General features: G+C 51.5%; 1 protein-coding gene across 1 annotated transcript; it reads right to left on the reverse strand.

Annotated features, from left to right (window-relative positions):
- Nucleotides 1–7,830: 7,830 nt before the first annotated feature.
- On the reverse strand, nt 7,831–8,538 carry LOC131093336 (olfactory receptor 14J1-like; the record flags this gene model as incomplete). The annotated part of the gene is made up of 1 exon (XM_058040494.1): nt 7,831–8,538. A coding segment is annotated over one exon (708 nt), but the record flags the coding sequence as incomplete, so codon positions are not given.
- Nucleotides 8,539–25,352: the final 16,814 nt, after the last annotated feature.

Genomic DNA, 25,352 nt, shown 5'->3' on the forward strand with positions numbered 1-25,352 from the left:
TTAAAAATTTTTAGCCTATTTTATGTTTCTCAGACTCCTACTTCAGAACAAAACAAATACATGGATAATTAACTGACACTAAAACCCATAACAATCCCACACCTAATCAATACATTAATTAAGAAAACTCAAGAAAAGAAAAATCTTAAATTGACAAGCGAAAACCAAGACAATGTCATAATAAACTTTTTGCCAAGTTTCTCTGCTTTTCTAAAGTACTCAGTAATAGCTAGTTTGTTGTTTTGAGCCCCTGAGAATCTCTTTAAATGTCTCCTTGAGAGAGTTTTTTAGTGGATGGGAGTCAGGGCTTGTCTGTCCTGCTGGGCACAGCCCAGGCAGAGCTTTCCCAGCCACATTCCACACTCCATTTCCCAGCTGGAGCCCCTGGTGCCTCTGAGTTGTGCTGCCCCAGCCCCAGGGACGCTCTCCTTGTCTGCCCATTCCCCCACGGTCTCTGGCCAGGGATGGCCTCAGTGGGGGCTGCTGACATACTCAGCACCTTGGAGGCTGCTGCTGAATTTTCCTGCTCCAGACGCTTGTTCAGTTTTCAGCTCTTCAGTGCAGGAATTCAGTGTCCCAGGGCTCATTTACATTCAGAACACCTAAACAAGCCAAGCCTCAGGGAATTGTTTGATTTCAGTTTCCAAATCTTTTGTGGTTAATAAGAGTGATTTCTAAAGTGCATTCAACTGAATATGCTCTATTTAAAAAAGTGAGAAAACATTTTTTGGTCCTGTTTAGGGTTTTTTTCCCCCCTGTAAATAGCAATATTCAATTAGCACTGAATCCAAGTACCTCCTCATGCAAAAGTTTGAATAGATATGAAAATCAAGACCCTTCATGGCTGACAATCAATCAGACTCTGTCCCTACCCTTACCCCACCATTTCCCCCATTCAGGCCCTGGCACTCAGAGCAGCCTTGTGCAAATCTGAGCTCCCTCCAGCCCAGGCTGCTCCTGAAGCTTTCAGCTCCTCGGCTCCAACTCCCACCTGCTTTCCTTGGAGAAGGAGCTGCCCAAGACACAGAGGGATGTTCATTTCTTGTCAGCCAACAAAGCCAAGGCAAGGCACAGCTCCATCAAATGCAAAAGTCATTCCTCTGCTGGATATTAAATCCACATTCCACAGCAGACAATCTCAGAGCAATGGAAAACACCTTCTGTGCCCGGCACAGATCTCAAGGTCCCCCCAAACCCATCCTGCCCTGAATCTGCCCAGATTTGCTCTTTGCACACACGAGTCACAGGCTGAAGTCAGGAGCTCCCTCCATGCCCAGAGGGAGGAAGAGAGAGAAAGAGGATGAAGAGCTCTCCCGTGTAGAGCCAAGGTCCAAGTGCCCCTGCAGTGGGAACCACAACTCATCAGGTTTGTGTCCTTTGGGCTCAGGGCCTGGTGACAATCAGAGGCACAGAAAGGCTTCTTGCCAACAAACACAAGTTGAACATTTGAACAGTTTAATAACCATCACAGATCTTCCCTCGGATCTCTGGAATGTCCCAGACGCATCTGACATGTCCACCATCCCCAAAGGATTCCTATGCAGGAACAGTTTTAAACATAGGTATAAGAAAAGGTAATTCTGTGATAGATATAAAGACAATTAAGATGTCACCTTATGTGATATTTATTTAAACTTCAAAAAGTTTGGGCAACTCCCTGAAGCTCAAAGCATGAAACCAGTCAGTTGAGAGGCACTTGAATGACCAGAGAGCATCTGGTGGAGGAAATCTGGGACCAATGGGAAGAACAAATATCCAGCTGGTCTAGTGAAGAGATGTCCTTAGACATGGCCATTTCATCAGGAGAGATGAAAGCACTTGATGGAAAAGAGAGAGAATAAATGATAGACTGATTATTGGTGACACAAGTAGATGGGAAGATCAGTATTTCTTCTCCTGCCATCAGTACATTGCCAGGAAATCCCTGATTCTGATGGGAAAACGTTGCCATTCCTTAAGAGTACTCAAATGACACAGAAAATAAAGATTTTCTTGTATAATATGAAACTAACAGGTATTAAAACCTGTGCCACTTTCCAGGCAGATATCAGCTGTGTGCCCATGAACAGGCAGTGCCACTTGTGCCCTGAGGCGCCCAGCAGGAACTGGACTCCTCTGAGACCACCTGAAGGAAACCAGAGCACCTTGCAAGCTGCAGGTCCCTGACAGACCTGCAGAGCTCCTTTCCCATGAAAATCTGCTCTGCTCCTGTCTGAAACAGAGCCCAGCAAGGTGCTGGGATCATCAGAGAGCTGAGGTGTGCGCTGAAATTCAATGCCCTCCCCATCCCACATAAGCCCTGCATTTCCCTCCTGCAGCCTTGGTCTCCAGCACAGCCATGGAGGCTCTTTGGGCTCTGGACTGAGCCTGCAGAACCCAACTGCAGCTGAGTTCTGCCTTTGGCACAGTCAGGCCTGGCTAGTGCAGGCCATGCTCAGCAAAGTCTTGTGTGTGCCTGGCCTTGCTGTCAGCCCCGGCAGCAGCTGCGTGGCCCCTTTGTGGCCCTGTGCTGGCCCAGCCATGGTGGCCCAGCCCCTGTGCATGCCCAGCCCAGGCCAGGAGCATTGCGGCTGGGAACGGCCCCGGTGCTGTGGTGCCCACAGCAGCCTTGGGGCTCTGTGCCCCATGGCCTCCCTGCTGAGAAGCCTCTGCCAGCTCCTGCAGAGCAAGTGCCACATGTGGGGCTGCACAGACAGCCCTGTCCCGGGCTCTGCCGGCCTCTGGGCCAGCAGAGAGGCAGCCAGGGCTGGCCATGGCTGGGAACAGGCCCTGAGCCCTGCAGGAGGATGGAGCTGGGCCACAGCCAAACTCAGCCCAGGACAAAGCTGAGCTCAGCAGCCAGGGCTGCCAATGCATGGGGACAGAGGCTGGCACTGACAAATGTCCTGGGCCCCCTCCCTGCTCTGTGCATGCCACCCAGGGCACAGAGCAGCCTCCTCTCTGGGCCACTTGCCTCTTTGCAATGCCTTGCACAGGCGCTGGCCCTGTCCCACAAGGCCTGGCCTGAGTCCTGCCCCTGCACGCTCAGCCAGGCTGAGATGGACACTGATGGTCTCTGGGCCAGGCTCTCTGAACCCCGCCCAGCTCCCTGCAAGCTCTGCCAGCTGCCCTGAGCTCTGGGTAGCACCAAGGGCCTCTCCCCAGCCCAGCCCAGCCGGCTCTGGCCCCACAGCTCTGCTCAGGCCAGGCTGCTCTGGGCACTTCCCCACGGCCTCAGCCCCTGGCAAGGGCAGAGCAGCAGCTGCAGCTGCCACAGGACTCAGCCCCAGCCATGGGGGAAGGTGCTTGGCCAAGGCCAAAGGAGGCTCCCTGGGTGCCCTGCTCCCCTCTGCCTGAGGTGTTGAGAGCTCTGCAGCCCCTGCTGCCAACCCATCTGCCCAGGGCAGCACAAGAGCCCCGGCCTTGGGGCCCTCAAGAGCTGCTCCTGCTCCAGGCCCAGGGCCCGTGCCAAAGCTGGGGCAGCCACAAAGCTTTGCCCATTTCTGTTCATTGCTGCTCTGATGGGGATGGATCCTCAGCTACTTGGAGGTTGCTGTTCAATTTTACTCCTCTAGAGGCCTCTTCTTTCTTGAGCTCTTCAGTTCAGGAATTTAGTGACAGAGACTCATAAATATTTATGCAAAACTCTTGAAAAAGAAAAGCCCCTGGGAATAATTTAAGTTTTCAATTCCTCTGTTGTTAATTAGATAGATTTCAGAAGTGTATTCAAAGTGAATATACTATGTTGAAAAAAATGCAGAGAGAGCTGCTCTTTTCCTGTTTAGTGTTCATTTCCTGAACATAAATTGGTATCACTATGTCCAGTTGGTATTGATCTCTATCATCTTCTTATGCAGTCTGAATAGATATGAAAATCAAGATTCTTCATGGCTGACAATCAATAACACTTTTCCCTCACCCTCTCCCCACCATTTCCCTTATCCAACCCCTGGCACTCCTATGGATCAGGAACAGTGTGGCTGGGACGACCAGGACAGTGATCTTCCCTCTTTTCTTGGCATTCGTTAGGCAGCACAGTGTTAGGTCACAGGCTGCCCAGGGAGGTGGGTGACTCACCAACCCTGGAAGTGTTTAAGGAAAGACTGGATGTGGCACTCACCTCCATGGTCTGTGTGACAAGTTGGTGTTGGGTCCCAGGCTGGACTTGATGCTCTCCAAGGTCTTTTCAAGCCTGGTGGATTCTCTGATGATTGTGACAGTGCAGGGTCCTGGGGAAGCAAGGGGCCATTGTGACACTGTGGGGCCTGGTGGCACTAAGTGGACTGTCGTGACATTGTGTACGACATGGTAGCACAGAGCTAAGGGGCCATTGTGACACAGGAACCAAGAAGAGCATGGCTGTGTGGTGCTCAGGATGAGGTGAGAGACTAGAATCTGACTCCATGTTCTCAGAAAGCTGATTTATATTATAATATAATATATATAATATAATATAATATAATATAATATAATATAATATAATATAATATAATATAATATAATATAATATAATATAATATAATATAATATAATATAATATAATATAATATATATAATATAATACTATATTATATTATATATATTATATTATATATAATATATATTATATATAATATATAATATATATAATATATATAATATATATATAATATATATATAATTATATATATATAATATAATACTATATTATATTATATATATTATATTATATATAATATATATTATGTATATTATATATATTATAATTATATTATATTATATTATATTATATTATATTATATTATATTATATTATATTATATTATATTATATTATATTATACTATATAATACTATATTATATAATACTATATTATATTATATTATATTATATTATATTATATTATATTATATTATATTATATTATATTATATTATATTATATTATACTATATTATATTATATTATATTATATTATATTATATTATATTATATTATATTATATTATATTATATTATATTATATTATATTATACTATATAATACTATATTATATAATACTATATTATATTATATTATATTATACTATATAATACTATATTATATAATACTATATTATATTATATTATATTATATTATATTATATTATATTATATTATATTATATTATATTATATTATATTATATTATATTATATTATATTATATTATATTATATTATATTATATTATATTATATTATATTATATTATATTATTCTTTTCAAAAACTATGCTTTAGAAAAAGAAGAATAGAGACAGAAGGCTTAACAAGAATGATAATGAAAACTCACTACTGACTCCTCAGAGTCCAATACAGCTGATGGTGATTGGTCATTAAGTTAAAACAATTTACATGTTTGGATAAACGATCTCCAGACCACATTCCAGAGAAGCGAAACACGGAGAATCTGAGGCTTCTCATCTTCACAGGAGAAGAAATCCTGGCAAAGGGAATTTTCAGAAAATATCACATTGACATTGGTACACTGCCAGACCTCATGGAACCAAGGATCCATTGTGACAATGCAGGGCCTCTGGGGACCAAGGGCCATTGTGACACTGCAGGGGCCCAGGGATCCAAGGGACTTTGTGACATCAAGGGTCCCATGGAACCAAAGGGACATTGTGACACTGGGAGGCCTCATGGAACCCTGGTGACACCAAGTTTTCTGGTAGTGTTGATCTGCTGGAGGGTTGGAGGGCTCTGCACAGAGCCCTGGACAGGGCGGATCCAGGGGCCAAACCCAACAAGGTGAGGTTAAACAAGTCCAAGTGCTGGGTCTGGCACTTTGGCCACAACAACCCCTGCAGCACTACAGGCTGGGGACAGAGTGGCTGGACAGCAGTCAGGCAGAAAGGGACCTGCAGGGACAGATGGACAGCAGGCTGGACATGAGCCAGCAGTGTGCCCAGGTGGGCAAGAAGGCCAATGGCTCCTGGCCTGGATCAGGAATGGTGTGGCCAGCAGGAGCAGGGCAGTCATTCCTCCCCTGTGTTCAGCACAGCTTGGGCAGCACCTCAAGTGCTGTGTCCAGTTCTGGGCCCCCCAATTTAGGAAGTACACGGAGGGGCTGGAGCATGTCAAGAGAAGGGCAGCAAGGCTGGTGAGAGGTCTGGAACACAAGTGCTGTGAGGAGTGGCTGAGAGAGCTGGAGAAAAGAAGACTCAGGGAGACAAGGCAGTGTCAGGGGACAGGTTGGACTTGATGATCTCCAAGGTAGTTTCCAACCTTGCTGATTCTGAGATTCCCTGAAACCACCCTTGGAGCAGTCGTCGCAGGATGAGCCCTGGGCCTCCTGTTCAGAAGCTCCAGCAGCCCAGGTCCCTCAGCTTCTCCTGCCAGCCCCCAAGCCCATCCTGTCAGTCCTGCAGAGCCTCTGCAGCTCCTCCTCATTGCCCAGAACAGGGATCCCAAGAGCCAGACATAGCAGCCCAGATGTGCCCCCCTGGCCTGGGGTGCCTCTGGCAAGGAAGCAGCACGAGGCACTGCAGGAGCCTGCAGACAATTCCTGCAGCACTTGTAGGATGATCCTGCTGCCCAAGGGATGTTCCCATGTTGCAAGTCAGGAACTGCAATGGGGAGTGAGGCCAGAGAGGAAAGGGCAAACAGGGATGGGCTGTTTGCAGGGGAGGGAACAGAGGTGGGCAAGAGGAAGAAATGTGTACCAGGGAAGAGTAAAGAAATCAAAGGTGAAGCAAAGGAAATGCTCGGGGCAGTTTGGGAGTGGCTGCCAGGCAGCCCTGGCTCTGAGCAACAGTGTCTGCAGTGGGACAGGAAACTCCCAGCTCATGGGAACAAACTTTCTGGCTGACTGCAGAGGCCAGGACGAAGCTGAGTGGTTTCCCTGGTGTCCCCCAGCCCTTGCTAGCCCCAGGGGCTGATGGCATTTATGCTCCCTCAGGTTCATGTCCCCACACCAACAGCATGGGGGTGCTCCTGCCTTCTGTGTGCAATGCAAACAGGGGCTGCTGAGGCAGTGCTGCCGTGTCTGTGCCTGCAAGGATGGGGCACCTGTGTGAGCTGGGGAAGAGGCCAGGGCTTCAGAGGGGGGATGTTGTTGGCAGCTCCATGAGGACACTCTGGGACGCTGCCCTGGGCTGTGCAGCACAGTGGGGATGGATCAGCCTCTGCTCTGCTGTTTCTTCCCATCTCCCCCAGGGCCGTTGCAGAGCCCCAGCCATGCTGTTTGCCCCCAGCCTGCCCACGGCCAGCCTGGGGCTGCTCATGGGGCTTTTCTGTACTGAGCATTGGCCTGGGCGTGTTCTTGAGAGAGGCTAGGCAAGGAGCCTGGAGCCCCCAGGCCCTGGCCTGAGGCGTCAGCACTGCCCCAGCAGTGCCCATGGGCTGTCCCTGCTGCAGCCCCAGCACTGCCACCCCCAGGGCTGTGCCAGGCCCCAAGAGCACTCAGGCCCTGCAGCAACACCAGGGCCACCAGGGCAGCGGGGCAGGGCCACAGCAGCAGCACTGGAAACACCCAGTGCTGCTGCTGCTGCTTGGCACAGCTGCTGGGCCACCACTGATCTGCCCCCAGCTCTGCACAGAGACATTGCTGCTGCAGCTCCAGAGAAGGCAACAAAAGGGCATCTGTGCAGAAAACTCTGCTGGGGGATCCTTTAGTTCCTTTAAAGCCACAGGGAGCGCAGCCCCTCATTGATGCAGTCTGTGGCCACAGGGAAGGTGGAGAGACACAAAATGAGAAATGGCACAAACACTGACATTTAGTTGTGAACATTATGAAAAAAAGTAAAACAAAGAAAAGCAACCCCCAAAATGAAACTATCAAGAAGTATCAAAGATGGCCTTTTTTACAAGTGATTTGCAGAAACTGGCCAGCAGTTTAATGTTTCCTGAAACCCTGAAACCATCTAGTCATCTGTCTCCACACTGCAGCCTTGAGCTCCTGGTTCCTCAGGCTGTAAATGAGGGGGTTCAGGGCTGGAGGCACCACTGAGTACAGAACTGACAGGGCCAGATCCAGGGATGGGGACGAGATCAAGGGGGGCTCCAGGTGAGCAAAGATAACAGTGCTGATGAACAGGGAGACCACGGCCAAATGAGGGAAGCAGGTGGAAAAGGTTTTGTGCCGTCCCTGCTCAGAAGGGATCCTCAGCACGATCCTGAAGATCTGCACATAGGAGAAAATAATGAACAAAAAACAACCAAATGATAAAGAGGAGCTAACAGCAATGAGCCCCATTTCCCAGAGTTGGGATTTGAAGCAGGAGAGTTTGAGGATCTGTGGGATTTCACAGAAGAACTGGCCCAGGGCATTGCCCTGGCACAGGGGCAGGGAAAATGTATTGGCTGTGTGTGCGAGAGCAGTGAGAAAGGCACTGGCCCAGGCAGCTGCTGCCATGTGGGCACAAGCTCTGCTGCCCAGGAGGGTCCCGTAGTGCAGGGGTTTGCAGATGGACACGTAGCGGTCGTAGCACATGATAGTAAGGAGAGAAACCTCTGCTCCAATGAAGAACGTAAAGAAAAAGAGCTGAGCAGCACATCCAGTGTAGGAGATGGTGCTGGTGTCCCAGAGGGAATTGTGCATGGCTTTGGGGACAGTGGTGCAGATGGAGCCCAGGTCAGAGAGGGCCAGGTTGAGCAGGAAGAAGAACATGGGCGTGTGCAGGTGGTGACCGCAGGCTACGGCGCTGATGATGAGGCCATTGCCCAGGAGAGCCGCCAGGGAGATGCCCAGCAAGAGGCAGAAGTGCAGGAACTGCAGCTGCCGCGTGTCTGCCAATGCCAGCAGGAGGAAGTGGCTGATGGAGCTGCTGTTGGACATCTGCACTGCCTCCAGGCATTGGAACCTTTTGAAGGAGGAATTACAGTGATATTTAAGAGGGATTCATCACAGAAAAGTCAAAGCCATTTCTCATAGACCCTTTCCTGCCACTAAACACCTGCCCTTTTCTATGTCTAGGGGAACTTTCCTCACTTCTGTTGCTGGAGCCACAATTGCTGCTGGCCAATGCTGTGTCAGGAGCTAGATCTTGATCTGCAGGACACCTGGGAGTCAGCCCTGACCCCCAGTCAGTGCAGGGGGACAGTTAGGGCAGGGGAACTTCCTGCTGTTTGGACTTGGATAAAGAATCTTCTCCTAAAGCAGAGGAGCTGTATGGGTGAAGGGATGGGGATTGCAGGAGGCAGAATGAGAGATTCTGGTGCACCTGGGGAGAGCTGATCATCCAGTGAGGTGGGAAGATTGTCCGAGGCTCAGCGCAGACTGAGGGGAGCTGCTCTGTCCCTCTCTCCTGTTCCAGCTACCCTGGGCTTGCACCTTTCTGAGATCCACTCCCGTGTTACCCTGGACAGCCCGGAGACACAGCTGAGAGCAGAGGGATCCCTGGCACACAAAGTGGCTCCTGCCTTTCCCAGAGTCAGGAGAGTGGGCTCATTGCCAGCCTCCCAGGCTGCCCTGCCCAGAACTCCCTGGGCACAAGGAGCTGGGACACCCCATTGCTGTGCTCAGCCTGCACAGGAGGAGCCCAAGGGCTGGGCCTGGCCCTGCAGCTGGAACTGGCATTGCAGAGAGCCCCCTCAGCAATACCAGCAGCACCTGGGCAAGGTAAGGAGAGAGAGAGAGCTGGGCCTGAGGAAAAGCCTTTCCCTGGCCAGCCCTGCCCAGCCCCTGCCAGGCAGCAGCAGGGCAGGACAGTGGCCCTCAGGCCCTGGTCAGCAGGGAATGGGCACATGGCCGCAGAGATGACCTTCATCTGCTCTGCCAGCCCAGGAAGGATTGAGGGCCCCGAGCTCCTGGGCTGAGGGCTGTGCTGGCTGCGAGGGGACACAAGAGCTGTGCTGCTCAGAGCAGTGTCTGCCCTGCAGGACAGGCCCGGCAGGTGCCACATCTGCCCTGCAGCAGGGCCTCCCTCAGCACCACCTCCCTCCCTCCCTCCCTGCCCACGGCTCTGCTGCTGGAACTGTCCCAGCCCCAGCTGCTCCTGTGGCCCCAGGCTCCTTCCCTGCCAGAGCTGCCAGAGCCCAGCCCAGCCCCTGGGCCAGCCCTGCCCTGCAGCTGCTTGGCCCTGCAGGGATTAAAGAACAGCTCCCCCAGCCTGGGCATCATGGGAATGTGATGCTGGATGGGTCTGGAAGCTGGGCTGGTGCAGGCACTTCATGAGGTGCCCAGGAATCCTCAGGGTGATGGTTTAAGTCTCAGCCCCTGCTCTGCCCTGCACAGCTGAGTTTCCATTGCCACCAAGCTGAGCCAGGGAAAAGTGGCACAGATTCAGGAAAGCAGAGACCCAAGCAGGAAACTCCTGCCCTCAATGAGCTTATGAAAAGTCCCCTCAGAAATGAGCTGGGCATGAGCTGGAGCTCTGAGCAGCCCTGGCTGCAGCCCCAGCTTCATCCCCTGCAGCCGTCCCTGGCAGCAGGAGCCATCCATCCATCCCTGTCTCTCTGATGGTGCCCAGGGCAGCCCTGCTCTGCAGCACATCCTCCCTCCCCGCCCCCCCCCACCCCGCCTCCACCACAGAGAATCTGGGAGAGTCCTCCTGACACATCCCTCAGGCTGTGGGGTGTGCTTGCTTCAGGAGATCCCTCCAGGAGCACAGGGGACATTGCCCGGCACACACACACTCACCATGCCCAGGGCTGTGTAGATGTTTCCCCAAGTGAAGTCTCAGCTTAATGTCTTCCCAGTCCTGATTGCCTTCAGCCTGTCTCTGCCTGGCTCCTGTCCCCTCAGTGCCTGCAGGCAGAGCCCTCAGCCCTGCTGGGCTGGGAGAGGAGCTGGTCCAGGGAAGAGCTGTTCCTTTAAAGCTCAGCGGCACAGACACAGCACAAGGACTTTAATGAGCCTCTTGGGGCTTTGGTGTTGTTTACCTCAGATCCAGTCCCTGAGAGAGTGTCCAGAAAACTTCTCAAGAACTCAAAATTAAATTGAAACTTCAAAGTTTCTTGAAGTTTTTATGGGTCCCACAGGTTCCAGGTAGAACAGAACACTCGAGACAGTGATGACATCTGGGGACAAGCAAGGCAAAGGTGTCTCTGGTGCTGAGCACACCTGGATGTGTGTCAGGAATGCAAAGGGCCAAGGCCTGATCCCCAGCCCCTGGCCAGGCAGATCCTGTCCCTCCCTCCTTGCTCAGGGCCCTTCCCGGGATGGGCACTGGCATGTGGGGATGTGCAATGGCAAGGGCAGCAGCATAGGGCGGCCCCTGCCAGGCTGCTGAGCAGGGACAAGGAGGCAATGAGGCCCCAGACCTGCAAGGGTCACTTGTCTCCTGCTCCTGTCTCAGGCCCAGGCCCAGCAGCCATGGCCACAGTGCTGCCCAAGTTGGCTCTGGCAGGGCTGTCTTGCAGCTGCTGCCCATCCCTGTGCCCTGTGCAGCCCAGGCTGTGCTACAGCGTCCCTGCCCTGTGCCTCTGTCCCTGCAGGCAGTTGTCATCCCCCAGCTGCCCCACCTGGCTGGGCCCTTCCTTTTGCTGACAGCTCTGCCTCCTGCCTGCCCCTGCCTGCCCACACAAAGCCTGGGGGCTGCTCCAGGCTCCTGCTGGGGATGTGCTGCACCACAGCCCTGCCCTGGGAGGGAAATTCCTTTCTCCTTGTTCCCAAACTGGGCCTCCCCAGTCACCCTTGGCATTGATTTTTTTCTATTCAGGCTGTTCTCTACTTTGTCAGAATTATTCACCAACTCTGAAAGCACGCTTCAGTCCCTGCCAGGGCTCTCCTCTGCTGTCCTTGGTCTCCACCCCACTGAGCACTTTAGCCCTATACAGTGCTCATGAGCTAGAGGCCATGGGCACCTGGACAAGAGGGACAGTTCCATTCTACAGGAAGGAAACCACAGAGCCCCAGGGTCCTGAAGGCAGATCAGAGGCAGTCACGAGAGGCCAAGGCCAGCCAGACCTGTCTTTCCTTACAGCTTTTGTCTGAAAGCAACCCTTAGATATTTGTGGAGTTTTGAAGGTGGAATTTCATTTAAGCCATGATTGCTTGGACCAGAATGGCTGTTCTTCTCCACATGAAGGAAAGGGCAGAGCCCCAGTGTTTCAAAGGCTGATTGGAGGCAGCCCCAAGGAGGCCAAGGCAAGCCAGACCTGTTTGTCTTGGCAACTTTTGTCTGGGAGCAGTCCTTGGGTAAATGGAGCTTGGGAGGCCAAATCCCAGTTTTGTCCATGGGCACCTGGACAAACCTGGACAGTTTTTTTCCATAGGAAGGAAAGTACAGAGCCCCAGAGTTTCAAAGGCAGAGGAGAGCTGGCCCTCAGGAAGCCAAGGGAACCTAGACAGTCCTGGCAGCTTTTGTCTTGGAGCTGTCCTTGGATATAAGGAATTTTGGAGGCAGATTCCCAATGTTGGCTATGAATGCCTGCACTTGAAAGATGATTTTTCCTTGAAAAAAAAAAGCACAGCCCCCCAGTGTTTTGAAGGCAGATGAGAAGTGGCCCCCAAGATTCCAAGGCCACCCAGAGCTGTTTGTTCTGGCAGGTTTCATACAGGAATCATCCTTCGATATAACTTAATTTCGATGTGGAATCCCAATTTCACCCATGAACCCCTGGAGAAGTGGGAGAGTTCTTTCCCACAGGAAGGAAAACACAGAAGTCCAGGGTTTTAGGGGCAGATGAGAACCAACCCTCAACATGCCAAGGTCAGCTGGACCAGTCAGGCCAAGTCAACCAGAACTTTTCCATGTTCTTGGATCCTTGGGGTCCTGCAGCATCACAATTGCCCCTTGGTTCCATGAGGCCCCATAGTATCACAACAGATCTTTGTTTCCCCAAGTTCAGAGATGTCACAATGGTCTCTGTGGGTCCCCACTGGCACAATGGACCCTTGCTTCCATGAGGCCTTGCAGTGTCAAAATGGTTTCCTTGGTTCCAGGGAACTGTGCAGAGTACCACAATGGCCCCTTGGTTCTGTTGGGCTCCCCAGGATCACAATGAACCTTGGTTCCAAAAGGCATGGCTATGGCACACTGGCCTCTTGCTTCCATGAAATCTTTCAGTGTCACGATTGCTTTGGTTCCATGAGGCCCTGTGGTGTCACACTGGCCCCTTGGTGCCATGGGGACTCAGAGTGCCAGAACAGTCTCATTGCTTTTATGAGGCCCTGCAGTGTCACAAAGAGTTCCTTGGTTCCTTGGTTCCACAAGGCCCTGCAGAGCCCCTTGACTCAACACGGCCTCAAAGTGCCATAATGGTCTCCAGGATTCTATGACGCCCTGCAGTGTCACAAGGGCACCTTGGTTCCATGAAGCCCTGAAGTATGGAATGGCCTCTTGATTCCATTGGGCTCCTCTCTGTTACATGAGTTCCTGGTTCCACCAAGCTCTGTAGTGTCACAGTGCTCTCCTTTGTTCCAGAGAGTCAGAACGTCCCCGTGGTCTCATAGAGCCCCACTATGATCCCCTTGATTCCATGGGGCCCTGCTGTGCTACAATGACCCCTTAGTTAAATGAGGCCCTGCAGTGTCATGATGGCCCCTTGTTTCCAGTGGGTCTTGAAGTGTAATAACGGTCTCCATGGTTCCATGAGGCCCCGGAATGTCACTATGGGCTTTTGGTTCCATGAGCTTTTGTACAGCCAACAACAGTCTCCTTGTCTCCACAGTGTCATAATGGATCTTTTGTTCCATGAGGTACCTGGCCTCCCACAGCCTCTCAGAGACCTCCTCCCCGTCAAGGTCCCCAACAGCCCTTCATAGCCCCTCAAAACTCCTCCTGGCCCCTCATGACACTTCACAGTTCCATCATGGCCCATCACAGTCCCTCACAGCCTCCCACAGCTTCTCACAGCCTCTCACAGCCCCTCACAGCCTCCCACAGCTCCTCACAGCCCCTCACGGCCCCTCACAGCCCCTCACAGACCCAGGCCCGGGGCTCCTCCTAAAGGAGGAGGGGTCAGGCCCTGCCTGTTCTCCTTTCATTTCAGTCATTTCACAGCCACGAGTGCAGAAAGGCTGAAATGGAGCCTTTCCTGAGTGTTTCCCTCGGGGTTAACTGCGGGCTGAAGCTCTGTGCTGAAGCTCGCCCCAGTGCTACCATCCCTGCAGCCGCCAGGCCTTTGCTGTTCCCCCGTGTCCGTTCCCTGTCCCCGAGTCCCGCCCGGCTCTGGCAGCAGCAGCAGCCGCAGCGCAGGGGGCGCCGGCCCGGCCCAGCCGGGGCTCCCGGCCAGGAGTTGCAGCAGCGCCGGCCCCTTCCCGCCTGCTCCTGCCTCGGCTCCCAAGGGCTTTTCCCAGCTGAACTCTGGGGCAGAGCAACCAGCACCCACACACAGCCCTGACTGCTCAGGGCCCGCCTGTGCTGCCCTGAGCCAGCCCTCAGAGGAAGAAAGGATCGGGTTCCAGCGCTGTTTTCAATGCTCTTTTACTCACCCTGAGCTGACAGCCGGAGGTGCTTGTGCCTTTGCCTTGGGAATTGGGGATCATGGCTGCTCTTGGCCCTCTTCTGCTTGCAACCTGAATTTTATCCATAAAACTGCAAGTGCCTCTTTCAGTTGGTGCTACGCATGGTGCTTTCATGACAGTGAAGTCAGTATTTTTGTCACAGACATAGAGATCAGCAGATACTGCAATGCCCTCCAGCCTCTGAGCCCTAAGGCGAGGGGAATTAAAGCCACACAGGCCACATTTGCAGTGCTCAAACACAGCCCTGTTGCTGAAGCTGTTGAATAAGCTGACAGAGGCCACCACAGAAATTGCCTCCATAGTGTGGAATTAAATCAAAAAATCCATCAGGAGAAACAGAAACAAGAACCTCTCAACTCGCTTCATTGCTCCTTCCCAGCAGCAGGAAATGCAGATGCCCAGAGGTGTTTTGCACTGCTGCTGCCCCCAGTTTGAGCCCAGGCTCTGCCCAGTCCCAGCAGGAACCTGAGCCCAGCCCAGGGAGCTCAGCACACACGGGGCCAGGCCCAGAGCCCCGGGCACGGCCACCCATTGTGGAGCAGCAGCGCAGACGGAATGTCCTGAGGCCCAAACCTCCTGCTCCTGCCACACAGCACCAGCCTTCTGCCCCTCCTCCTCTTCTCCCAGCACGGCACAAATTCCAGCTTGGAGGAGGCTTCCCCAGACAGGGCTCGGGCTCCTATTCCAGCCTGAGTGTCCCTGCAGAGGAACAGGGCATCTTTCAGCCACTTGCAGAAGCTCAGGCTTCTCACTTCATGTTGAACCTGGGATGCAATTGACCTTGCAAAGAAAGCCAAAAGCCAAGGGAATGGATTAGCAATTACTGGAAAAAATCCTTCTTTCTGGCAAGGTTCACCAGGTCATTCCCTGCATTCTCCTTTTCAGATTCTTTCAGTCAGCTGCTCTGGGAGGTCCAGCTTATTCTGGTGCTTATCATGAACTGATTGTGTTGTTGATTTATGCACAAAGGCACCAGGTGTGGAATCATCTACACTGAATCAGAAACAAACTCCCCCGTCAGAGCATTTTCACATTCCAGATAATTTTCAAGATGTCCAGTGACAGGTTGGAATGATTACCACACAACTCTCCACTTGTGGCTGCAGGCTCTGGAGATTCTTTCTATGCATGCAGCCAGGTTTGTATTCCCTAGCAATTCCAAGTATTGGTACCTCCTGTTTTCTTAGCCTCGAACAGTACCAATGAAAACCTCAGTAAAGGCACTACACCCCAGTCCACCAGGAAAAGAAAGGACAAGTTGTCAAGTCCTCAAAACCTTTGTCCTGCTTTGCTGCAGGAGTCCTGCTGCATGCACCGTGTGGGAAGGCCAGAGAAGCTGCAGTTGGTGGCACATCTTGTGACAGGAGCTCAACCTCTTTCTCCCGGAAAGGTTTTTGAAAAGAGCAGACAGGATTGCAGAGAAGATTCCTGGAAAACTGAAACAGCTTGAAATGAAAATTCAAAGAAACAATTCAAAATATTTTCCTCAATTTATTTCTATGCTCCCTTTTCCATCTTGCACTACTTTCCTATCCAGTTAATTCCAAATGGATCTCACCTCTGAGACTGGTGACTTAGTGAGTTTTAGACACTCTAAAATACCATGAGCTGCACACAGTTTGCCTTCCCCTGTTTTTGTTGGAAAACAACGCTGGAGCCATCAGTGCAGTGCTTGGGTCAGGCACAAATCCTGCAGGCAGGGAATGTGCCCCAGCAGTGTGTGACCCTCAGCAGGGACAATGCTCAGCAATCCTGCAGGCAGGGAATGTGCTCCGGCAGTGTGTGACCCTCAGCAGGGACAATGCTCAGCAACCCTGCAGGCAGGGAATGTGCCCCGGCAGTGTGTGACCCTCAGCAGGGACAATGCTCAGCAATCCTGCAGGCAGGGAATGTGCCCCGGCAGTGTGTGACCCTCAGCAGGGACAATGCTCAGCAGCGTTGCTGTGCTCGGTCTCCATGGAACCATGCCAGGAGCAGCTGCTGAGCTCAGAAGACATCGCAGCCCCCGCCCTGTCCAGAGCCCCTTTGCAGGGTGGGCTCCTGCCCTGGCTCTGTGTGCCAGGAGCCGGCAGCGCTGGGTGCAGGGAGCCCAGGGAGGGCACAGAAACGCTGGGTAAGAAATGCTGGGGCACAGCGAGATGGGCGAGTGCAGCCGGCCAGGGCAGAGGAGAAGCACGCACAGGGGGCACAGCCTGCAGGACAGATGGCCAAGGGGAGAAAACAACAAACTTCTCAGGAGGGTGGAGAACAAACTTTTAGTTGCAAACTTCAGAGAATGACGTACTTGGGAAATCTGAAACAGCATTGAATTACAGTAAATCACTTGACAAAGCACTGACTTCTCAAACTCTAACCCATCCAACTTCAAGTTATCCAGATTTTGAGCAGAGGAAGTCAGGAGAAGAAAGAGAGGGAGAGAGAGATCCACAGTCAGTCTTGGATCTCAGCTGCTGTGAGCTCCGGGGCCTGGGACGTGTCAGTGTCACACCCATGTCACAGCCTGACCTGCTCTGGTCCCTCTCCCAGGTGGGGTTTTTGGGGTGCCAGGGGCTTGACAGCCACTTTGGGGCTGGGCCAGAGGCTGCAGTGGCTGGGGTGGGGCAGTGGCTGCCCCACCTATGCAGAACTCTCCCTGCCCCCAAACACACACTGGAGATGTCTGGGGCTGTTCATTATTTCTCTGCTTTCCAGCACTGAGGCAGCAGACTCTGGCTACAGTTCTGAGCTCATGCCCAAGGCAACCACCCCTGGCAATGGTACTCCATAATGCCATTCCCAGGAACCCCCAAGAGCTGGGGAGTGCCCCAAAACTGCCTCAGAAACATGAGATACCTCAAAATCTCTTCGGGAATGTGGATTATTAAAAAACTCACTCAGTAATGGGCTCCCCCTCCCTTCATCATCTCCAAACTTTGGCTGTGTCACTCCACACTCCAGCCCACCTCCCCAGTCCGAACCCCAACTCATTCCACCACTCCTGGACATCAAGACCCCCTTCCCAAGCCATATTTCCCCCATTTCCCACATCCCAAACCCCATCCCACCCATCCTGCCCCACCTAATGCCCATCTCAACCCTCCTGATTTGAAGCCCACTTTGCTCAATCCCCTTCCAACACCATTCCACACCAAAAAGGTGTGGAATCGAGGAATTTTGGGGTGGCATTGAGTAGTTTTCAGTGGCATTGAGGTGACAGATTGAACCCTCTTGTCTCTTTCAGTGCCAGGAAAGGGAAACAAGTACACCAAATACCCCCAAAACCCCCAAATTCTTCCAGTTTTCTCCCTGAATCCCAGATTCCCCTGAAACACAAGTAAAAAGTGAGGCTTTAGATGCCTTTGATGAATTTATTGATTTTTACCACAATTTTGTCTGTTTTAAAGGGATGAAGATGAATCCAAAGAAAATTAGGGCCAAAACAAAAGAATAGCCAGCCCAGTGTCTTCCCAACATGGATCACAGGGAAAGTAGATAGCCAGGGCTCTGACCAACATGGGTCCTCCCATGGGGGATGAAGCCGGAGCAATGCACAAAGCTCTTCCTGCAGTTGGGGCACTCACAGGGCTGCCCTTACCGGTGACTCCATTGGTGTTGGGTAAAGAACGAGCGGTCTGAGAAGCTCTTCCCACACTGGGGACACTCGTAGGGCCTTTCCCCAGTGTGGATGCGTTGGTGCCTGATGAGGGTAAAGTTGTGCTTGAAGCCCTTTCCACAGCGGAAGGTCCTCTGCTCTGTGTGAATGCGCTGGTGCAGGAGGAGATTAGAGCTGGTCTGAAACCTCTATCACATTGGGGACACTCGTAGAGCCTCTCCCCAGTGTGGATGCGCTGGTGCCTAACAAGGTTGCAGTTGTGCTTGAAACGCTTCCTGCACTCAGGGCAGAGGAAGGGCCTCTGCTGTGTGTGAATCTGCTGGTGGTGGAGGAGATTGGAGCTGATCCGAAACCTCTTCTGACACTGGGGACACTCCTAGAGCCTCTCCCCAGTGTGGATGCATTGGTGGGTGATGAGGGCGGAGCTGCAGCTGAAGCCCTTCCCACACTCCTCTCACTCATAGGCCCATTCCCCAGTGTGGATCCTCTGGTGGCAGATCAGATTGAATCTCTTCCTGAAGCTCTTCCCACACTCCAAGCACTTGTAGGGCTTCTCCCCATCTTGAAGCTGCTCATGGGCCACCAGCTCTGAGCTCTGGCTGAAGCTCTGTCCACCTTCCTGGCTCAGGGTGGGTCTTTCCTCCTCAGAGGACCCTGGGCTGTGTTTGGAGCCCATAATTGTGTGGGATTGCAGGGCTTTTCCTCCCCGTTGGGTTCCTGCACTGTGGAGTCACTCAAAATCACAGAATCACAGAATCACAGTATTTTCAAGACTGGAAGAGACCTATAAGATCATCAAGTCCAGCCGATGTTCTAACTGTTCAACTAGATCATGGCAGCAAGTGCCACATCCAGTCTTTTTTTGAATTCTTCAAGGGATGGTGCCTCCACCACCTCACTGGGTAAATGATTCCAGTTTCTGACCACTCTTTCTGTGAAGTATTTCCTTCTTACTTCTAACTTACATCTACCTTGACGCAACTTGAGACTGTGTCCTCTTGTTCTATCCGTTGTCGCCCGGAGAAAGAGGCCGACCCCCAGCTCACTACAGCCACCCTTCAGGAAGTTGTAGGGAGTGATGAGGTCACCCGTTAGTCTCCTTTTCTCCAGGCTGAACAACCCCAGCTCCCTCAGTCGCTCTTCATATGGCTTGTGTTCCAAGCCCTTTATTAGTTTCGTTGCTCTCCTCTGGACACGCTCAAGTAACTCAACGTCCCTCCTAAAGTGAGGGGCCCAGAACTGGATGCAATACTCCAAGTGAGGCCTCACCAGTGCCGAGTACAGGGGAAGAATGACCTCTCTGTTCCTGCTGGCCACTCCATTTCTGATACTGGCCAGGATGGCATTGGCCCTCTTGGCTACCTGGGCACACTGCTGGCTCATATTCAATCGACTGTCAACCAGCACCCCCAGGTCCCTTTCCACCTGGGCACTATCCAGCCACTCCATCCCCAGCTTGTATCGATACAGGGGATTATTATGGCCGAAGTGCAATACTCGGCACTTGGACTTATTGAAGCTCATCCCATTTGATTCTGTCCATATGTCCAGCCTTTCCAAGTCTCTCTGAAGAACCCTACACCCCTCTAGTTGATCTACACTCATTCCCAATTTGGTATCATCAGCGAAACTACTAATAAAAGACTCTAAGCCCTCATCCATATCGTCAATAAAAATATTGAACAAAGCTGGTCCCAACACAGACCCCTGAGGAACACCACTGGTGACTGGTTGCCAGCTAGATGTGACACCATTCACCAGCACTCTCTGGGCCCGGCCATCCAGCCAGTTCTGAACCCAGCAAAGGGTATTCCTATCCAGACCACGGCCAGCTAGCTTGTGTAGGAGTATGCTATGGGATACAGTGTCGAAGGCCTTGCTGAAATCCAGAAAAACAACATCTACAGCCTTCCCTGCATCCACTAGCCGGGTTACCTGGTCATAAAAAGTGATCAGGTTAGTTAGACATGATCTACCCCTCCTAAATCCGTGCTGGCTGGGTCTGATACCCTGGCCATCCTGCAAATTTTGCATGATGGCACGTAATATGAGCTGTTCCATTATTTTGCCAGGTATAGATGTTAGACTGACTGGTCTATAATTGCCAGGATCATCCTTTGCGCCCTTTTTGTGAATGGGTATCACATTGGCCAGCTTCCAGTCATCCGGAACCTCACCAGTAATCCATGACTGTTGGTAAATGATAGAGAGTGGCTTTGCAATCTCATTTGCCAGCTCTCTCATCACCCTGGGGTGGATCCCGTCTGGTCCCATAGATTTGTGAATGTCCAAGCATTTCAATAGTTCTATAACTGCCTCTTCTTGGATACTGTGGGGACCATTCTGTTCCCTAAAACCATCTACCAGTCCAGACGGACGGGAGTCTTGAGGGCAAGTCATCTTCTCTTTAAAAACCGAGGTAAAATAGGCATTAAACACTTCTGCCTTCTCCTCGTCTGTAAATACTAAATTCCCACCTGTGTCCATTAAGGAACAAAGGCTAGTCCTACCTTTTTTCCTACTATTAATATATTTATAAAAACATTTTTTGTTATCCTTAACAGCGGTCGCTATCCTGAGTTCAAACTGGGCTTTGGCCTCCCTAATTTTTTTCCTGCATACTCTAGCAGCCCTCTTGAATACATCCTTGGAGACCTGACCCTTTTTCCAACTCTGATACGTCCTCTTTTTATTCCTAAGCTCTTCCAAGATCTCCTTACCCAGCCAGGCTGGACGTTTGGCCCGTTGACTGATCTTTCAGGATACAGGAATGGTTTGTTCCTGCGCCTTCAAGATCTCTGCCTTGAAGTAAGCCCACCCTTCCTGAACTCCTTTATTTTTAAGGGCGGCTTCCCAAGGGACACTCTGAATTAATCTCTTAAACAGGCCAAAGTCCGCCCTCCGGAAGTCCAATGTACGAGTTTTACTCGTGCTCCTCCTAATATCGTCAAGTATTGAAAACTCTATTATTTCATGATCACTCTGCCCTAAACGACCTCCAACCATCACATCCCCCACCAGCCCATCCCTGTTTGTAAATAACAAATCTAATGTAGTCCCTTCCCTGGTGGGTTCATCTACCAGCTGTAACAAAAAGTTATCTTCCATAGTTTCTAAGAATTTTCTTGATTGCCTCTTTACTGCTGTGTTAAATTCCCAGCAGATATCTGGTAGATTAAAGTCACCAACAAGAACAAGGTTTGATGCTCTTGAAACGTTGCACAACTGCTTATAGAATAGATCGTCGACTTCTTCTTCTTGATCAGGTCGACGATAACAGACTCCCAATGTGATGTCGGCGTAGTTGGCCTTCCCCTTAATTCTTATCCATAAACATTCGACACCTTCTTCCTTTGTTTCAATTTCAATGGCATCGAAGGTTTGCTTAACATAAAGAGCTACGCCACCTCCTCTTCTTCCTTTTCTATCTCTCCTGAAGAGTCTGTATCCTGGCCTCTTCCACAAGGTTCTGCTGGGGGGATTTTTCCTCCCTGATCTCCATCCTCAGCTCTTTCCCTGGGGGATGAAGGACAAGGAGAAGATGGGATTTGCCTCTGTGCCACAGGGAAAGGGAAGGAGATCCCCCCAGTGCATCCCTGGTAGGACGGGGTTGGCAGCAGGGCTGTCCTGCAGCTGGGGGCTGTGCTGGGCTGGGAGATGGAGCAGGAGAGAGCGCGAAAGGGGCACTGACTTCCTCCTCACCTGCCTGGGTGTCCCAGGGCATCTTCCTCCAAGCCTTCTCCTCCTCCATCTGGCCAAGGTTTGGGAATGGGAAATCCTGGTTTGGGGAAGAACAAGGTGTGAATGCCTTGGGCTGGGGAGTCCTCCCACCCAAGTCTGTTGTGGTGTGCTGTAATGTCCCATTTTGGCCTTCCAGGTCATTCCCCCAGGTGTGCCAATACCTCTCTCCCTTCCCCCTTGCCCCCATGCTGAGTGAGTCCTGTCAATCAGGCTTTACATTCCAGCAAGGCATCGTGTGGTTGGTCAAATTCAAAGGATGCCCCTGTGCCCAGAGGTCATTGGCCTTTCTGGGTGTCATCTTCCCCTGAGACCCTGCCCCTCTCACCTGGTTGGTGGCTCACCTGTACCTCCCCTCCCCCTGTCCCTGAGCTTAAAAAGGTGATCAGACCATGTAGCTGGTGTTCTGTTGGAGCAGTTGCTCATGTTCAGACCTCTGTAACCATGGAATAAACCTCTGGACGTTAAACCCTCCAGCAGAATCCTCTCCTTTTTCTCTTCACCATCGCCTGAAGCTATTCCTCCTGAGGTAAACGGAGCTCCTAACAAGCCTGGACTTGTTCAGTGCCCAGCTGCAACCACCAGCAAGCCAAGGTATCTCTGGGGTGATACACCGCAGTTGCTGCCTTTGGCCCAGCAGCGAGGGTCAGACTGGCCCAGGCACAATCTAACTGGTAATATTGGGAGCTTTTTTTCCAATACAAGTCCATCACGAGAAGTCATCTGGTGTCCATAAAAACCTTAAAAAATCAAGAGTGAATCAAAAAAAGCCATCAGGAGTGTCCCATTTCCAGTCTCTGGGGTTTTGATGGTCCCCCATCTCAGGGCTGCTGGGGATCCCATGGGCACTCAGGATTCCCCCTCTCCAGGGTCCTGCTTAGGGATGCTGGGGGGTTTTGGGGTCCCCCTCTTCAGCCTCACCCCAGTCCAGTCACTTGGGGCTCTCCCCTATTCCCCCCACTCTGTCCTGGTTTAGGGCAAATTTGGGAGAAAATCTCCAAAAGACTTTCCTCTAGAAAGCAGATTCATGCGGCCCCTCCCCCAACCGGATTGAGAAAATATTTCCATGGAGAAAAGTGGAAAAAAAATGTTTATTTTACAGGCAAAGCATTCACCAGCACAAAAATTGAACAATATTAAAAAATAAAACCTCTTGCCGCTACAAAAGAGATGACAATCTCAGAAAGTCCCTCTGTGGGCTGTAGCTCCACTCACTCAGTCTGTTATCAGTCTCTTATCAGTCTGTTATCAGTCCCTCCAGCACTGGAACTGCCTCATCCCAGGCACAGCCAGGTGGGCCACAGGTGGGAGCTGCCAGTGGTGTTCATGGTGTTCAGTCCAGAGCAGGTTTAAACAGCTCCAAAGAAAAAGAAAAACCACAGTTGGGGGAACTTCTCTGCCTCAGTGATCTAAAACTAACTAAAAGCAAAGGAGAGCTCTGTCCTGCTTTCTGTCTGTCTGCAGACAACTGATACATTAGGTTTTAAATTTTTCTCTTCTGTTTTGGTGTGCAGCTTTTAGCTTCATATTAAGTGTTACTGGGATCTTTTGACAAGGTGGTGAAGACAAAACAATCCTGTTCTAGCTGGAGACTCAAGGACAATCTCTTCAAACTTCAGGCCCAAAGCATAAGCAACGTGAAAAGAAGATAGCAGACAAGCAAGGAAGGAAGATGTAACTTCATCATTTGAAACTATTAATTGAGCAGTTAACTTCTATATACAAATGGACTAAAACTTGTTTAAATGTGAGATCTCATGACCAAGCCCTCTTCTGCTCCCATCTTGGAGCCATCCAGGCAGAGCCACAGCTGTGGCTCCTGTGTGGCCAGGGTGTGAAGGCATTTCAATAAAAATCAACTTTATTCCTCTTAACTCCATGTGGTCTCTGTTCCAGCTCCTTAAGGCACCGCAACAGTCCAGAAGCCAGAATGTGGAGGAGTGAGTGCAGTGTATGAAAACAAACTGCTGGTTCTTCCTCCTCCCCTTCACTCTCAGAACCAGCCTTAAAGGTGCAGAACTCATTTCTGGGCTAAACGGACCATTGAGGGTACGAGCGTCATGAAGTCACTCCAGGATATGCCCCTGTCAGGGTCAGGGGGTCCCATCCCCACCTCATCTCCGGGCTGCCCAGGGTCCCCCAGCTCCGGTATCGCCCCTTCCCCTCTCCCCGCCCCGGGGTCCCCCGTTCCACAGCCCCAGCTCTCACGGGGATCCCCAAAACCAATGTCCCGCCCCGTCGGTACCGGGCCATCCCCACGTGGCCCCCCCCGGGACCCCCCGAGGGGCGATCGCGGCTCCTCTTCCCCCAAAAAAGCTCCTCTTAGGGAGCCCGGAGATATCCGGGGCTCGAGTCCGGGATCTGCCGGCTCCGAACACTCTCCAAAAATCCTCCCGGAGACCCCTGGCTGGAGCCGGGGCGAGCTCGGCCTCCGCCCTCACCTGCGGCTCGGGGCTGGGGGCGATGCTCCCAGGGCAGGGGGTGCTGCAGTGTCATGGTTTGGGCCTGGCACAGAGCCAGTGCCCCCATGAGAATACCTCCTCCCTGGTGTCTGCTGTGAGATGTGACCAGGAATAAGCAAAGCAGGCTCCAGCTTAAACATAAAGAAAACTTTATTACCTAAACTACAAGAAAAGAAGAAAAAAACCTATAAGAGAAAAAAAATGGAAAACCTTACAAAAAAGCACTTTCCTCCTCCCCACCACCAAGATTTCCCAATCCAATACATTCCCCCAAAATCACCAACTGCCCAGTCTGGCACCACCCTTTTGGATATTCAAACTTCAGTCCATGAAGAGGAGAGGAGTCTTTCTTGCACCATAGGCTTCCCCTGGAAACACGCTGAAACTCATGTGCTTCCCTTTCACTCAGCATCGCCCGGAACGTCCTTTTGCTGCTTGTGACATCTTCCTTCCATGCTCAGTGCTCTCACCACTGGCATGGACCAGAGCTGTTTTTAGGGTTGTCTTTTAAGGATGCCTTGTCTCACTCCAAAAAGGCACAGTCTCTGCTTTGGGACATCTCTCCCCCCCATTTTTATCCAACCCCCTGGGGCCGAGGTGTCCCTCCTGGTTCTGAGGCACTGCCTCCCCATAAGTGCAGCCTCTGTGTCACAGGAATAAAACTGGTTCAGTCTATGGCTACACAAGAAAAGTCCAGCCAAAAGGCCACTCCAATCATCTCTCCCCACTCAGCCAAGCTTCTTCACATCCTTCGGGCCAGGTCCTTGTCTCATCTCATCTCTTATCTCCCTTCTTATTCAGCTCCAAGGAGGATCAGCATTTTTGCAGGGTCCCAATCATGAAAGAAAGGGGTTAAAAATTTCAGTCTCTGTCTGTCCCAGAGCTCCGGCACTCCCACATTTGCTGCTGCTCCGGCTGGCTGGGCACCTCCTCCCTCACTGCATTCCCCCCCTTTCTCCTCCTGGGCCAGCTGCTCTCACATTCCTTGTCGCCGGCTCTCCCTCTCTCTCTCTGGGGGGGAATGGCTGCCCGATGTCTCTTGGGGCTCCTCCACCCTTCCATCCTCTAGGGCCTCCTCACCTCCCATCTCTGTCCAGGCCCAGGCCTACCACATGGCTGCCCCTCCCCCGCCCAGCAGCAGCGGCTGGATGGGAGAAGGGAGATCCGACCTCCGTCCCTCGAAGTCCCAAGAGAGCCTCCCAGGGCCGAAGCTC

This window comes from Melospiza georgiana, chromosome 25, assembly GCF_028018845.1.
Source record: "Melospiza georgiana isolate bMelGeo1 chromosome 25, bMelGeo1.pri, whole genome shotgun sequence".
NCBI lineage: Eukaryota > Metazoa > Chordata > Aves > Passeriformes > Passerellidae > Melospiza > Melospiza georgiana.